General features: G+C 38.8%; 1 protein-coding gene across 3 annotated transcripts in view; it reads left to right on the top strand.

Moving 5' to 3' along the window:
- The window catches only part of znf423 (zinc finger protein 423), a 194,616-nt gene that overhangs the window by 23,859 nt on the left and 155,165 nt on the right, over nucleotides 1-15,592 (top strand). For all 3 annotated transcript variants that reach the window (XM_088079717.1, XM_042496260.2, XM_088079716.1), the window contains one exon: nucleotides 8,841-8,903. In XM_088079717.1, the coding sequence (XP_087935843.1) occupies nucleotides 8,841-8,903 (63 nt within the window). The remainder of the gene's footprint in view (nucleotides 1-8,840; nucleotides 8,904-15,592) is intronic.

Below are 15,592 nucleotides of genomic sequence, written 5' to 3'. Positions count from 1 at the left end.
AATTAATAGCAGAGATTGAATTACAGCCTATTTAACATCCATATCATGAGCTCTAATCATCTCATAATACATAATTAAAACTACTGATGCCAAGATTTTTCAAAGTGAACGTTTCAATCAAAATGTTAAAAAACACAACAACATTTCTTTCCAACAAATAATAGAAAAGTATCCATAGTGGTATTGATAAATATTCTGAACATCAAGAAGCCTTGATAATGGTATCAATATCAATACAAATTAACCATCCCCATCTCTACTTTCATTTTATAGTAAGAGTGCCGCTTCCACCTCAAACGAGTACATTGTATGAACTTGGAATAGCGTACTAGTTAGTAGAACAGTGGGTCTGTTCTTCTAGATTCAGGTGCTGTGTCTGAAAATGTAATTAATAGCCCTCAGTCTTAAACCCATGTGTAAATATTTGCAGAGCATTGCTAAAATTAGGGACTACAGATGGAACTCACACATCATTCCTGGGCCGTACAGGTGTTCAATCACCTGAAAGAGAAGGAGCTCATATATTCTACAAGCAGTTGTGGATGACTCAAACATTAATCTAAGCTGGCGCAGACTGCCTTAATCATATTAGGAAGTCCCATTGTAATAAGTCTGCCTTTGTGATTGTAAAACTCCTTTCTCTCTACACAAAAACCCTGTAACACCTGCTAAAGTTGCATGTTTTTTTTAAACTTTAATTGGTAAGTTTACAATTGGTAAGTTTACAATTAGTTTAAAGTGACTCTGCAGTAGTAATGGATATTTATCGGCAGTGATGGAAATATAAATAAATAATAAATAAATAATGATATTAAATAAATAATAAGTAATAAATAGTGATGAAAAATTTAGGCCTGGTGAGATGCAACGACAGGCTGCCAAAATAATACTGTCCATCTCCGCCCAAGTAGCGCTCATATCTTTGCATATGAAACCAAGTTTGAGAAGGAGACTATGTTAGAAATATTTCCAAAAAGTTACCACTGTAACCTTTTTTACTGGCCTTCATGGTGCTTTCCACTGTGTAGTAACCTGTTTTCTGATCCGTTTGTGATGTCAAATATGACACACCAGAAAGAAAAAATAAAAACCACACATAGAAAGGCATACCCGTCTGCTGCAGAGCCGTGCACATGACTCAGGTCTACTGGCAATGGGACAGGAGTCTATCATCTATTTTAAAAGGTTTTCTCACATTTAAACAAACTGTGTAAATGTGCTAATTTTATATAATTGTATAATTTTAATATAAGAGGTGGTCTGAGCAGTCAGTTTTAATAAAACCAATATGCACAAGTCCACCATTATTCATGCATATTATTATAATGTCCTAGAAGATGCAGCTTTGTTTCAAATGTACTGATACCTGCCTGGTCTTATCATCTGCGTGTGTTCACTAATGAGTTGGCATTCCTCACTCCACGTATGACAAATATATATATATATATATATATATATATATATATATATATATATTCTATTAAATATTATACAAATAACTGGCATGACACATTTCTTTTTTTTTGCAGAAGACATGAGACTGTGATTCTGGGAAATTCTGCATTTCAGATTCTCATATTAGGACCTATTTTGTGTGTGCATGTAATGTGTACTGATGTGTGTGTTGTCGCTGTTGACAACCTGGTACAATTGTGTGCCTGGCTAATGAAGCGTAGCAGCCCATTACAATGCAGACAGGAGTGTTGTGTGGTTTTGTGTTGCAGCTTGGCACAATGGTTACTGTTAGTGTGTTTGCATCTGATTGTTTATTAGGACTGTGTTGTCTGCAGGTGTGGTTGACACTGTTTATTATCTGTTGCCTTGACTGTGTGTGTGTGTGTGTGTGTGTGTGTGTGTGTGTTTGAAAAGAACAGATAATGGGGTGCTCTTGTATGCCGCTGTTTTTTATGCTCCCAGCTTCGGTCATTGTTCGTTGTATTCTTTAAAGCTGTCTTGTGTTCTTTAACTGTGAACTCATGTGGTCAAAAATCAGTCGAGAGCACAGAATGTAACGTTTGTCAGTGTTTATTTGTAAATATTGACCCCTTTTGTGTGACAGAGCTCCTTTTGCTTTAACCCTTTGACAACTGGACTGACATCACTTTTCTTGTGATGCCTTATTTAAGCTTTTGAACCTTTGTGTGATTTTTTTTTCAAAAACATGGGGAAAATGGCAATGAGCAGCTTGGTAAGAAATGTCCAACAAGTTAGTAGCATTACAATTATTTAGAGAAACAAAGGGAAAAAAGCCAGGGGAAAATCTATATTTATAATGATAATAATGATTAAATATTTAAGATTGTGACAGAATTTTCAAGTTATGTTCGCATTGTTTGTTTGCATTGTCTTTTTTTTAACACTAATTTTCAAGTTATTTTCTTGTACTTTTTCTTCTGTTTGTTTTGCCTTTTTTTTAAAAAAAAAATTGGGTCATTTGTTCTTTTGTTGCTCGCTGCCTTCTTTCCATGTTTTTGAATGAAATCAAACAAACTTGTTCAGGTTTCAAATGGTTAATACACACAAGCACGCACACACAAAAATAAAATAAATTCAGCCTGCAACCAATGACTGATATAAAACTCTGCCCTAAGCTGCCATATCTATGATCCCACCTAAAAATAATGTGACAAACAAATTGGCACCTTGGCCTTTGTCTTCGACACACCTGCCATCTGCAGACCTCACCCAGGCTGCCAAATAAACACAAAGAGTCCATGTTTGTATCCTTTCTGCAAGACAGCATTTATGAGAGCTGCTTCAAAACCTTAGTGATAAATGAAGACTCAAAAAAAAAAAACACACCAACCTTCAAAGTACAAGAGAATCACTGTTCTCATTAACAGTAACAGTGTATTTGCTGAAACACACATCTAAAACACACATTTTAAGGTGTCTCGGGGGTCAACAAAAGCAACAGCAAAAGCAAGGCTTAATTGTAGTGTGTGTTCAAATGTGTAGAGATGCTCTGAGGATTCCCAGCAGCATCTTGTTTGCTTTGTGTCACACATATATCATGCTCTGGGGTCTGTATTTGTGCAGAGTTTGTGCAGTGTGTGTGTATGTGTGTGTGTGTGTGTGTGTGTGTGTGTATATGTGTGTGTGTGTGTGTGTGTGATGTTGTTGAGGCAGATTGTTTGATCTTTAGGCCTCTTCTGTCTCAATAATTATTGGCTTGCCTACAGGTACGCTGCTTCTGTTAGTGTGTCTGTCTATATGTCGTCATGTTACATAAGCCAGCGTGATATCTGAAAGTCACTGATGACTTTTACGATGATCACTATTAATGCGTGCAAGATTCTCCTCTTATTACTTTGCTCCACTTATGGTTGTATTAAGGTAGTGTTATTTACTGAACATACCAACGTCACCAAAATCAGGTTGGTTAACCCTTTGAAACTTAAGCAAATTAGTTAGATTTCTTTCTAAAACATGGGGAAAAGGCAACAAGCAACTTGGCTAGAAATGTCCCACAAACATGTGACATGAAAATTACCTAAAAATTTGTATTAAAGAAGACGTGCGAGGCATTACTAAAAACATATTTTTAAAAAAATCCAAAAAAACTATATTTATAATTATAATAATCTTTTACGCCATTTTGTTTTTTTAATATATATTTTAATATTTATTTATTATTTATTTTATTTTTTATTTTTTAACTTTTTACTAGTTTCCTGCTAATGTTTGGGCCATGTCTTGTTGAGTTGCTCGTGGGTAGGAGAAGAACCAATTTATTGATGGATATATCCGACTTCACCACAGCAGATAGACTTATATATACAGTCACGACCCCAACTGTTTATTTACAATAACTTTGGTGTAGAAAACTTGTGCCTCATGTACATATAATCATATGGCACCTTTATTGATGTTCAAAAACAGCAGATTTCACTGAGAAAACCGAACAGTGGAGTTGCTGGTCTACCGCTGCCTCCATCAGCTGTTGTGCAAGGTTAAGAGGAACAAATATTCTAATATGGCGTACAATAAAAATGATATTGATTTCAAATTCCAATCACATTATGTAGGTGTGTTAGTCTGATTTTGAGAAACTTGATTTAGTCCGATTTCAGTTGGGCTAACATTTTTACGTGTTTTTTAAAAGTCAGTTTTAGTCGGACTAACACAATAATTTAAATTTTTCTAACACATAAACATACTGACTATTAAAGATTAGCACACCATGGCCCTCCTGAGCAGTCTTTTGACGGATCACATCACATCTGATATCCTCCTAAAAATAAGAAAATACCACCTTACAAATGGTCTGTTGAAAAAAGTGGTCTCCACAACATTGTTTAACTCATTGTGCCTGAGAAATGTTAACCCATGTTAACCCTTTTTTGACTGGAGGCCTGGAGTGTGAAGGAAAGTGAAATGTACTGACGGCAGAAAAGAGATGAAGCAACACACACACTTATGGAAAACGCTGATGCTTTGAATAGAGTATTTTTTCTTACAGACGCACATAATTCATTTCCTAATGGAGATACAGAAATACGCACATATGTATAGCACATACTCAAAAATGTAGTTGAACTCTCTGTCCTTTTTACTCATACAGTATGTGCAAGCATGCTCAACCCTTCCCACACAACCACACACGCCCACCCCCCACCGACCCCCTGGTGTGTTCAGGGTTCACAGTAACGGTGTGTGTGTCTCTGAGGGGGGACGGAGGGAGGATGGGGGAATCTAAATAAAGCTTTGTGTGCTTGGCTAATGAAACACACTGTATTCCCCACAGTCTCATCAGGAAAAATGGGCTTTTATCAGAGCCAGAGTTACCAGTGCATCTAGGTCTTTCTGTAACATCCAAAAACTCTCCTTAAAAGAATATAGTTTTATCACGATCTCACCTTTTTTTGTTTGTCAGGGAAATAATCTCTGTCACAACAAGAGAAGGGAAGCCTGGTTCAAGCAGAGTGTGGTCTCAGCAGGGAACACTGCTTGTCAGAAAGTGAAGCCTTTGATTCAGATCTCTGTCCATAAGTGATACAGGTCCCTCTTTTCATGTCAGTTCAGAAGATTCTTCCTCTTTCCTTAAAGTCAGTGAGGCAGCATCGTGTGCAGAGATGTATGTTGTGCTCTCAAACAGGTGCTGTGTAACATGTATACACCTTTGCATTGCATTTTGTTCAAGACACGGAAGCTTTTGTTTTGCTTTTTGCAACCTAACACATGGCTTATAACTGCAGGGTAATTTGCTATAGGTCAAAGATGCTCAGCTTGCTTTGCTTAGGGGCCACTTTGGCAAAATTACAGGAGGCCAGGGGCCAGTTGCAGCAGCTCAGTTCATATTTTTTTAGGATTTTAGGAAATTTTTAGAATTTTAGTGTATTTCTAGGATTTTAGGACATTTCCAGGATTTTAGGAAATTTTGAGCATTTAAGTACATTTTTAAGATTTTCGCACATTTCTAGGATTTCAAGACGAAGAATATTAAGAAGTCTATAGGGTTTCAGGACATTTTTAGGATTTGAGGATGTTTCTAGGATTTTAGGACATTTCTGGGATTTCAGGATATTTCTAGAATTTTAGGACATTTCTAATGTTTTGGGATATTTCGAGGATTTTAAGACATGAAGATTTTAGGAAATTTCTTATATATACATATTTTAAATTTTTTAAAAACATTTTTAGGATTTTGGGACATTTCGAGGATATTAGGACATTTCTAGCTTTTTAGCACATTTCTAAGATTTTAGCACAAGATTTCGAGACATTTCTAGGATTTTAGAACATTTTTAGGATGTCAGGACATTTCTATAGTTTTCGCAAGTTTCGAGATCTCCAAGATTTAAGGACATCACAGGCTTGGCTAGGACCTCTGTCAGGGTCAATGTTTTTGATAAACAAGCTCTATTTTGATTTTGACGCGGGTCGTAAGTTGAGTATCATTGCTATAGGTGTTTCAGAGGAAAGCCTCTTTTTATTAGCTTTGAGAAAATACTTTGTTTTTCTTCTGGTTTTCTCTTCCCATACCTTCTCTCATCTGTTTCTGTCTGCTGTGTTTGGCAGACATGTTAGTCATGGTGGGAGGTCTCTATCCGCGCTGGTTTCTGTTCAGACAGACGCACAGCCTTCAAGTCAAAATCCTGTGTGGGTCCGTCTCGGGTGCATACGTCTGTGTGTGCTGTGCTGTGTGTGCATATGTGTTTGTCCAGGGATCCATTAGTCCGTTATTAGCACACTGTGGTCTACATCTGGCCCTTAGAACCAGCTCCAGCCCCAGACTCTTAAAGAGATTTCAGACTTGATCCAAATGCTGGCCCAGGTTTGTTTCTGTAGTCTTTGAGATGGGGGAAGTTGGATCCCTGTGAATTGTGGTTCATACAACATGTAACACACTGAGAGCAGACCTCAGGACCACTGTTGTGAGATGGACTCAAGCCTTGGGTTCTTGGACACAAATTAGTTCCACAGCAGCTTTCTCACTTTACCAAATGTACCAAATGATATTGGGTCTGATAAAATAGAAATAAAAATGAAATATGTTTTTGGTTGTTGTCTGTCTCAGCATCTGCACGAGAGAAAAAGAGGTCCAATTTGTGTCTCCTTGTACATTTGCCTGCAAGTTATGGGAGGAGCAGCTCTTAGCTTGTATATGTTTTTGCGGTGCAGAGTAAACAAAGCAGTTGACTTTGCAGTAAATCGTGATTTTTCTCATATTTTTGTGGAAGAAATGCTCAGAAATGATTGTGGTTTTCATATTTAGCCCAGCTCTTTGCCCAGTTTGGATTTGGTCAATCGATTTAGTAATTCTTAGAATGCGTTATCATGGTAGTATGCTTCATTTGTTGTTCATCAAATGCCTCTTGCCATCTTTTTTTTTTTTTTTTTTTTAAGAAATCAAGCCAATTTTCTCAGGTTTCAAAGGGTTAATTAAATCAGATGATAATCATGCAGTAAAACTGTTGGTGTTTGAGTGTTGCTCATTATGGTGTTGGAGTTGTACTTCACTGGATCATGATTTATTTTGTCATTATGGACATCAAAGTATGTTTTTATACTTTTGCATGGATCTGAAGCACTGACAGCAGCCTGGTCTCTGTTTTCACTGGACGTGATGAGCACTGTGACTTCACCGCTCTATATTGAGCCCTGTGAAATGCTTCATTTCAACTTCACAAAGACGCGTTATATGTTAGGCTATACGTATTTATGCTGTCCTCAAACTGGGCTGCTCTTGTGGGTTTGGCATGTAGAATTTTACATCCCAATATCGGTTTCTAATTATAGTTTTGGTGGTCTACAATACTACCAGAAAAAACTGTACACCATACATTTGGCATCCAAGTCTTTCCTCATATTTGTTCTGCACATACAGCGTATTTGTGTGCGAGTTAACACGAGAGGTGTAACCGAAACAAGAAACATCTCAGCAGTTTGTTTTTCCTTTGAAAGGAACACTTCATTGATTTATAACTTCTTGTTTACATTTGAGCTTTTGGCCTCGCTTCACTGTGAGGATGGGCATGGCCAAGTGGATGAGGATATGGAGTGAGGAATATGAGGAGAGGTATAAAGAGTTGCACGGTGGGGGAGTTGGTGGCGAAAGCAGGATGAGAACGAGGATTTTGAGAGATCAGAGGCAGAGGGGAGTAAGTGAGAAGTGAGGAATCGTGTGGCGGTGGGGGGGTGTTACAGGAAACCCCATTGTGCGGTGACTCCAGCCATTTCCTGTTTGTGTGCCAGCTGTACTTCCCTCCTTCCTTTTGTACCCAGGAAGTCAGTGTCACATTCCTGCTCTGATCGGCTCTGTGTTTGTGTGTCAGAGAGCTCTCAGGACACTGAGATTGTTAATACCTGCCTGTTTGTTGCTCCCAGGGTTTATTTTTAGGGGTGGTAAACAACAGATTTTGAGGGAAAGATACATGCAGACTCCATGGCCTTATATAAAATCACGGTTTGTGGTTTGCTGCTTGATTGGATTTATTGCAAAGATGTAAAAAAGAAAATACAGAAATGATTATACAAACAGGCAGACTGACAAAAAAAAGTAATATTTACAGACGCTGAACAAATATAGCAAACGAGATGGTCAAACACGACTTGGTTTACATATTTGAAAAGGAGTGAGAAGAAGTACAAACTTATTTAATTCCACCCCTTCTCCATAAGTCATTGAATTTTAATTAACCAGCTTCCCTATTAAAGTGCAGATAAAGTCTTAGCAGCAAGCGCACAAGTGCAACGATGATGCTTACAGCAGAGTGCACTTCAGTAGCTGCACTCTATCATTTCGTGTAGCCGTGGTGCCAAATGCAAGAGGCGGGCAGAGAGAGGCGACAGCCAGGGAGGTAACTCCAGTGGAGAGAAGCAAGGGAGAAAATGCACTTTTACATTTTGCACTGTGTTGCATATTTCCACAACAGATAGGACTATAAAACACATTGTACTCAGTGAAGAAGATTTCTTTACGAAAACTATTTTTATTGGACAAAAATTTTTAAAATGCGTTTGAATAAAAGGGACTTGATGTGTGAAGACTGTGACAGTATTAAGCCATAAAATATTTTGTTCATTTTAAAATAACTCAAAGAAAAGAAGCAAAATATCACAATTAGGAACACAGAACTGATTTGACATTTCTACTAGAAAAAAATTATTGAAAAGATTTATATATTAATTAAATAGTTGTTGATTCTTTTTTTTTTTTTATCTATTCAGCTGAAATTGGGCACATTATTGCTTGTGATCGTGTTTTTTTTGGACATGGCTCTGACCCGACTCAGTACAGTCTGACTTTTCTTTTGCACTTTCTGCTTGCTGACTGAAATAAAAGTACAAAACAAACATTTTAATTTATCTATATGTCTGTCTTTCTTTCTCCCCAGCGGTAGAAGAAGGGGAGTCTTCAGAGTGCGGAGGGACCTGGGATGAATCAACTGTCCAGACAGGTTTGTGCGTGCACACACACACACACACACACACACACACACACACACACACACACACACACACACACACACACACACACACACACACACACACACACAGACACTGATAATGTAATTCCAGTTCCAGCAAACACAAGAGGCTTAAGTCTATACGTCTCTCACGCACAAACACACAGTCACACACACAATTTTTAATATCAATTCCACATGGTTTATAATGGCCTGCTCAGAGGGATATCAGGGAGAAAAGGGTGGAAAAGATGGAAAGATGAATTGAACATAGAGGAGTTACGATGGAGGGATTGAACGTATTGGGGGAAAGAAATACTATATAAGCAAGAGAAGAGGGGATTTGAAGAGAAAAAAAGAGGGAATGAGAGGGAGATGTGAAAAGAGACAGAGCTCTTGTTGGTCTCAGGAGTGAGACTGAATGGAAAGAGAGACGACAAAGGGGATATGGAGAGAGAAAGATGGGTGGAGGGGGGGACAAGAGAGAGATTTGTGTGCTTTTTCACTACTCTCTGTGGTCTGGTGATATCCTGGGAGGAAGTCAGAGAGATGGTAGGGCTTTTCTTTTCCTTTTTGTTCTTTTCTTGGATTTTGTTTTTCCTTGCGGTTTCTCCAAACCAACTGCTGTCTTTCTCCCCCTTTCTGGCTCTCCCTCCCCTCCTCTATCCTCCCCTCTCGCTTGTTTCCACCCTGAGATGGAAATTTGAAATTATCCTCACTCGCCCTTTTGCCTTGATGGAAAATGAACAACTGAACCAGCTGCGCTCTGAACTTTTTGATTTATGTGTCGTTATAGATAGATGCCAGTGGATTCAGTCGAATCAAAATTTGCTGATCGATACGAAAAATGTACTATTTGTTCCTTTTGATTTATAGAGGTTGAACATGTTTCAGGTAGACATTCAATATGACAGCAGGCAGGTTTCCATTAACCCTTTAAATTGCGCAAACTGAAATTGTGAACTGTGGTTCGAAAAAGCCATATTTCTCAAAACAGCAATGGAGACACTTTTCTCACTTTTCTAGGTCACATGATGCTATGGCTATCTGCTTGTCAACAGGAACTGGCTCCCTCATGATGCATCAGGAGCTACACGAGCTGTTATTGCATCACATAACTCTTCAAAAGTTGAGCCGATCATCCAGAAGTTTTGAATCCACAATTCCTCTGTGAAATAGTGGACTATCACCTCCCAGAAATTCCTCAAATGTGGCCGCTTCCACGTATAAGGGGCTCGCCTTTCCATTATCACTCGCATAACACGCCTACGTCGCCTTCCATTGGAAAAAATGGTGACTAGTATGATGGCTGCAAAAGAAATAAACCAGCTAATGTTTTGAACATACATCGCCATGCTTCTTGTAATGTTATGGCAAGAGAAGAAGTTACAAAACATTACTCAAGGGAAACTTGCAGTCATCTTGCAATAGTGTTTTATCGACCTTTTGAAAATATCGCCTAAGATTTGCACAAATCTGAAATGAAAATCCGCCTTAAGAGATCAGTTGTTGAATTCGAGGTAAATGACATGACTGCACTGGATATGTATGATCCAGATAATATCATTATAAGAAAAGGTAGTATTTAGGAAGTGTGGGACTTTTTTTCACTTTTAGTATACATACTGCTGTAATGTGTCTAAGATGGGTGAAAAATGTTGCATCTGCAGGCTCCATATGCTAACTACTGACATTCATCTCACCGTAGTACGTAAAGTTAATTAGTGAAGACCAAATTATACATTTCTCCTAACCACGGCAAAAACAGTTTGACTGCTGTAGTTATTTGTCAGCTGTAGCTAGTTTTTCTGCTCTGGTTTGCAGCCTATCAGAGAACAGTTAAACACTTCCTCTGACTAGATCCCAACAGGGAAATAAGATACTGCTGAATGTGGTAAATATGCAGTTATCTCTCTCTCTACCTCTCCTGCCCCGTCTCTCGTTCAGCTCTGCAGGGATACGAGGATAGGAAAGTATGACCCTTGGGGTGTCTATGACGTACTGAACTCTCCCATCCCTGCCCCCCTCCCTCCTCAGACCCGTGCTAACTCTCCTCCAGGGGCACTGCATGTGTGTGTGTGTGTGTGTGTGTGTGTGTATCTCTCGTGTGCGTGTTAAGGGGGGTGCTGACTGAGGTCCTGGGTGGCTCACTAGAACTGCTGTGTGTGTCAGTTCCTGCAGGAAGCTGGAGTCCCATGACACACACACACACACACACACACACACACACCTATCTCACACTTTTCCTCCCATAAAAACATACTGTCCCATATTCCCTTACTCAGCCACTCTTTCAATTTGGATTTTACCATCAATTCCCTGTCCCAGCATCTTCTGCATCACTATTTCTCTCTCTCTCTGCATGCTCGTCTCTTTCTGCCTTCCTAAATGTCTGTGTCTGTCTTTCTCGTCGTCTGTCTCTCTTCCATCCCTTACTTTTTATACTTTTTTTGTCTGTGCTCATATTAGAGTAAGTGTGCGTGCGTGTGTGTGTGAGAGGAAAGAAGTGAGAATTGCTGCCTATCCCTTAGTCAAGCAGATTCAAAAAGAAGACCTTGTTTCTTTTACTCCCTGGGAGATGGTGTCGACAAGGACGGGGTGAGAAAGGGGGAGAGAGAAAAAGAGAGAAAGGAGAAATATACCTTCCTATTCTGCTTAAATTCACAAGCTTCCAGCCCTCCTCCGTCTTTTCTCTGCTCTTTTCTTCTGTCGCTCTCGCTCTGTCTCTCTTTCACTTTCTCTGGAAAATGTGTGTTGAGTTTGGAAAGACCCGCGGGAGGGAAGGCGGAGGGAGGTGGGAGGGTGACTCAAAGGGAATAGCATCGAGCCAACCTATTCTCCCCTCTTCCTAAATCTCCTCCTTTCCAGTGGTGGAATGTAACTAAGTACATTTGCTCAAGTACTGCACTCAAGAACAAATCTGAGTTACTCGCACTTTACTAAAGTGTTTTCTTTTCATGTCACTTTATACTTGTTGGACGTTTTATTTTAACACTTTAGTTACTTTACAGATTAATATTTTTTACATAAATGAGAGCAGTTTATAAAATATGATGTTTTATTATGAATCAAATTACCTAAAGTCAGACAACAGAAAATTAATTGCAAATTTTAATAATTATTTAAGTCTTTTTCTATCTGTTTTTTTAGATATATTTTTTATGTATTTTTATGTTGTTGTTTTTTTTTTGTTTTTTTTTTTTTAAATATTTTTGAGTTTTGGGATGTTTTTAAATATATTTTAAAAATCATTTTGAGGTTTTTGGTTGTTTTAATTATTGTTATTATTGTTACTAATATTAATGTGAGTGTATTTTTTTTCTATTTCTTTTAAATGATTTAGAGTTTTTTTTGGGGGGGTTCTGTCTTTCTTTTTTTTGTTTCAATTTTTGTGTTTTTTTTTTAAGGTTATTCTGCGTTGGCACTTTTAATATTTTCAGTATACTTTTTTCAAAAATATATTTTGTTACTTTTACTAGGGGTGTGAATCTTTCAGTATCTCACGAGTCGATTCGATTTCGATTCTTGGGGTCATGATTCGATTCAGAATCGATTCTCGATTTAAACCGATTTCCGATTCAAAATATAGGAGGTGTAATTTCAGGATCTGCTCCAGTCTGTATTGCCAGTGGCATATTATGTTATGAAAGCAAAGTGTATATGAAATTATGGAGGTTTTATTATATACAAGCTTTCTCCTGAGTGTTGGAAATAAACTTTCTAATTATTTTAGTTCAAAAACTGGACTCATTTTTCCAAAAATAGTCCCAGCATTTTTTTTTTTCTGTTGTTCGTGTATCCCATTATCCACGCCCTTCTGCAAAGCAGCTCCTCTCTGTGATGATGCAGAGGGCCACATCACACTCCTGACACTTCAGAGAGGGGCCTGCTTCTCCTGCCTGCTCTGCCTGCAGTGAACATATGAGGCCCTGCTGCTTGTTAGACTGTCCCCTAGTTTACCTTTGTCTCATTAATATTATTGTTATTATTTTTTATTATTATTATTATTATTATTATTATTAGTATTATTATTATTATTATTATTATTATTATTATTATTAGTATTATTATTATTATTATTATTATTATTATTATTATTATTATTATTATTATGATAGCGGCTACCAGAATTTATTCTAATAAACGAGGCGCTACCAATAACACAGAGCGACAGATGCAGGACAATTAGGCCAATCACAGTGCAGTTTGCGATAGATGACGTATAGCATACGTAGGCGGATACAACGCGTCGGATCGTCTTCCGATTGGTGGACAAGACCAAAACAAACCTCTGACCTCTCCAAAGGAACCATGGGAAGCCAATATGGCGTTTAGCATCGATGCTGATGTACCTCCATCATCAAAATATGGATAAACTATAGACGTAAGACACCCAGTATCGGATTTATCGTTACGGATTTATTGAACAAGGTCCCGTAAAAACAACCGAATCCACAGGCTGGATACTGAGCTGCGAGCACCGGAGTCACCCCTCTGAACGGCACAGCCGACAGCTTTCACCGGCGAAAAAAGTAAGATCCGACAAACGGTCTCAAAATTATTAAGACTTTCCTAAATGTGAAAGAATTTAGAGGGTTAAGAATAGACTACATTTAGTAATTATAGGCTATTATCGATGTTTAGGATTTTTGAATCGATTCTGCGTCGTTAAAAACGGGAATCGAGATTCTTATGTAAATCGTTTTTCCCCCCACTCCAAACTTTTACTGAAGTGACATTTTCAATGCAGGACTTTAACTTGTGACAAAGTATTTTTTACAGTGTTTTAATACTTTGACTTAAGAAGCTAAATACTTCTTCCACCACTCCGCCTCTTCCGCTCTCCTCCATGTCTCTTCGACTCTTTGGAGGTCGAAGGTGCCCCAACATCCTATATCTCTCTTTCCCCCTGCTCATGCCACCTCTTACTGGGCCAGAAAAACAACTCGTCCCCGTCCTCCCTTGTTTCCTCTCTTGTTTCCTCCCTTGTTTCCTCTCTTGTTCCCTCGCTCCCCCGGTGTGCTTAGAGGAGAAGAAGAGCAAAGTTGCTAAGTACAGAGTAAAGAAATGACAGAGGAGGGTTTGGGGAGGGAGGGCAGCAGCAGAATTGCCCTGTTTTAAGACTCAGTCATTCAGATGTATGTTCAGTCTCATGTAGGACAAACCAGGCAGGAGACACATGTCCAACCAGTGAGCAGTGCACTTCAGAGGGATGTGTGTGTTTGTGTGTGTTTTGTGAGTGTCTATGCTGAAATCCTCCTCTCTTCCTCTAGAGTCTTGTTTTTTTTTCAATTCTTGTCAGACAGTCTACTATAGACTACACACACACACACACACACACACACACACACACACACTCGTACTGTTTCTCTTGGACAACACACACTTAGAGTCACATACAGAAAGAGCCAGTGAGTCATCATGGAAAAGGTTTGTCAGGTCCCCAAGCTGAAACTGAGAAACTGAGACCTTACTGCATTATTGTTATTCTCAGCTAAGCGGTGTGTGAATTTGAGTGCATGCGCATGTGTGTGTGTGTGTGTGTGTGTGTGTGTGTGTGTGTGTGTGTTTATGGGTGTGTGGGGACACAGACATGACTGGCCGGCCAGAAAGTTGCCTCCACCTATCAGATGACAGAAAGAGTGTTTGTGTGTGTTAAATCACAGCTGGATCAATTCTGTTTTTGTTAATGCAATTTTTTAGTACTTGTGTCCTTGAAACTGCAACAAAAATGACACATGACAAATGTAAATGCTTTGTCACTCATCTATCTACAAAACAAACAAAAAAGTCATTTTCACAGTTCAAGTATTTTTTCAAATACACTCCTCTGTGTGTGTGCGTGTGTGTGTGTGTCCATGTGGACTGTTCCTCCAGTATTCTTGTGGGAGTATTTACCATTTTGACAAATGTCAGCAGAGGTACTATTTTCTCCAGTGTAACAACCCAGATTCTTTCTTGAAGTCCAACTACAGGTGAAAATACACCTCATGGCTGTGTGGTTATTAGTTCAGAAAGATGCACCACATCTGTCTTGTTCAGAGTAGGTCATTGGAGGGGTCAGAGGTTCAAGGACAGTTTACCCAGCATCCTCTCAGAGAGGTTTTAAGGGGTTAAAAGTCACTAAATACAAATGTTCACAAATTTAGACGAACTGTAAATGAAGAAAATAGCACTGACGCATTGAATCTTATAAGACCCAAAGTGCCTTAGTGTGTTCGTGCTTGTCTTTAGTTCAAGAGACAAAATGAAAAACACAAATAATGATTAAATCTAAAGGTCATTATCGTGAGATTGGAGAATACATGATCTCATCTTTTTTATTATCCATCCATAAGGATAGAGAATGTGAGGAATGTTGAGGTTTCGGAGGAAAAGTAAAAAAACACATTAGAAACGAGGAGGTGAAAGAGTGCAGGGTGATTACGGGCGGTATCGCTGTTCTCCAGGTTCACTGTAATGTCTTGATGGCCAGAGCTGAGAAAAACAGGACACTGGCCCTTCTCCCTCCTCTCTCTCGCTTCCTCTCTCTCTTTTCCTCTTCCTCCATCCCTCTCTCACCGCTACCCTCTGGAGGTCCATAATGTAGTTTTAATTTCCCCAAGGCTACCACAGGAAAACAGTTCCTGTGTGTGTGTGTGTGTGTGTGTGTGTGTGTGTGTGTGTGTGTGTGTGTGTGA

The sequence above is a fragment of the Plectropomus leopardus genome, chromosome 7 (assembly GCF_026936395.1).
Source record: "Plectropomus leopardus strain MGB_pleo_1.0 chromosome 7, ASM2693639v1, whole genome shotgun sequence".
Classification (NCBI taxonomy): Eukaryota; Metazoa; Chordata; class Actinopteri; order Perciformes; family Serranidae; genus Plectropomus; species Plectropomus leopardus.
Note: the sequence above shows the minus strand (reverse complement) of the source record. Positions and strands in the feature narration are given on the sequence as shown.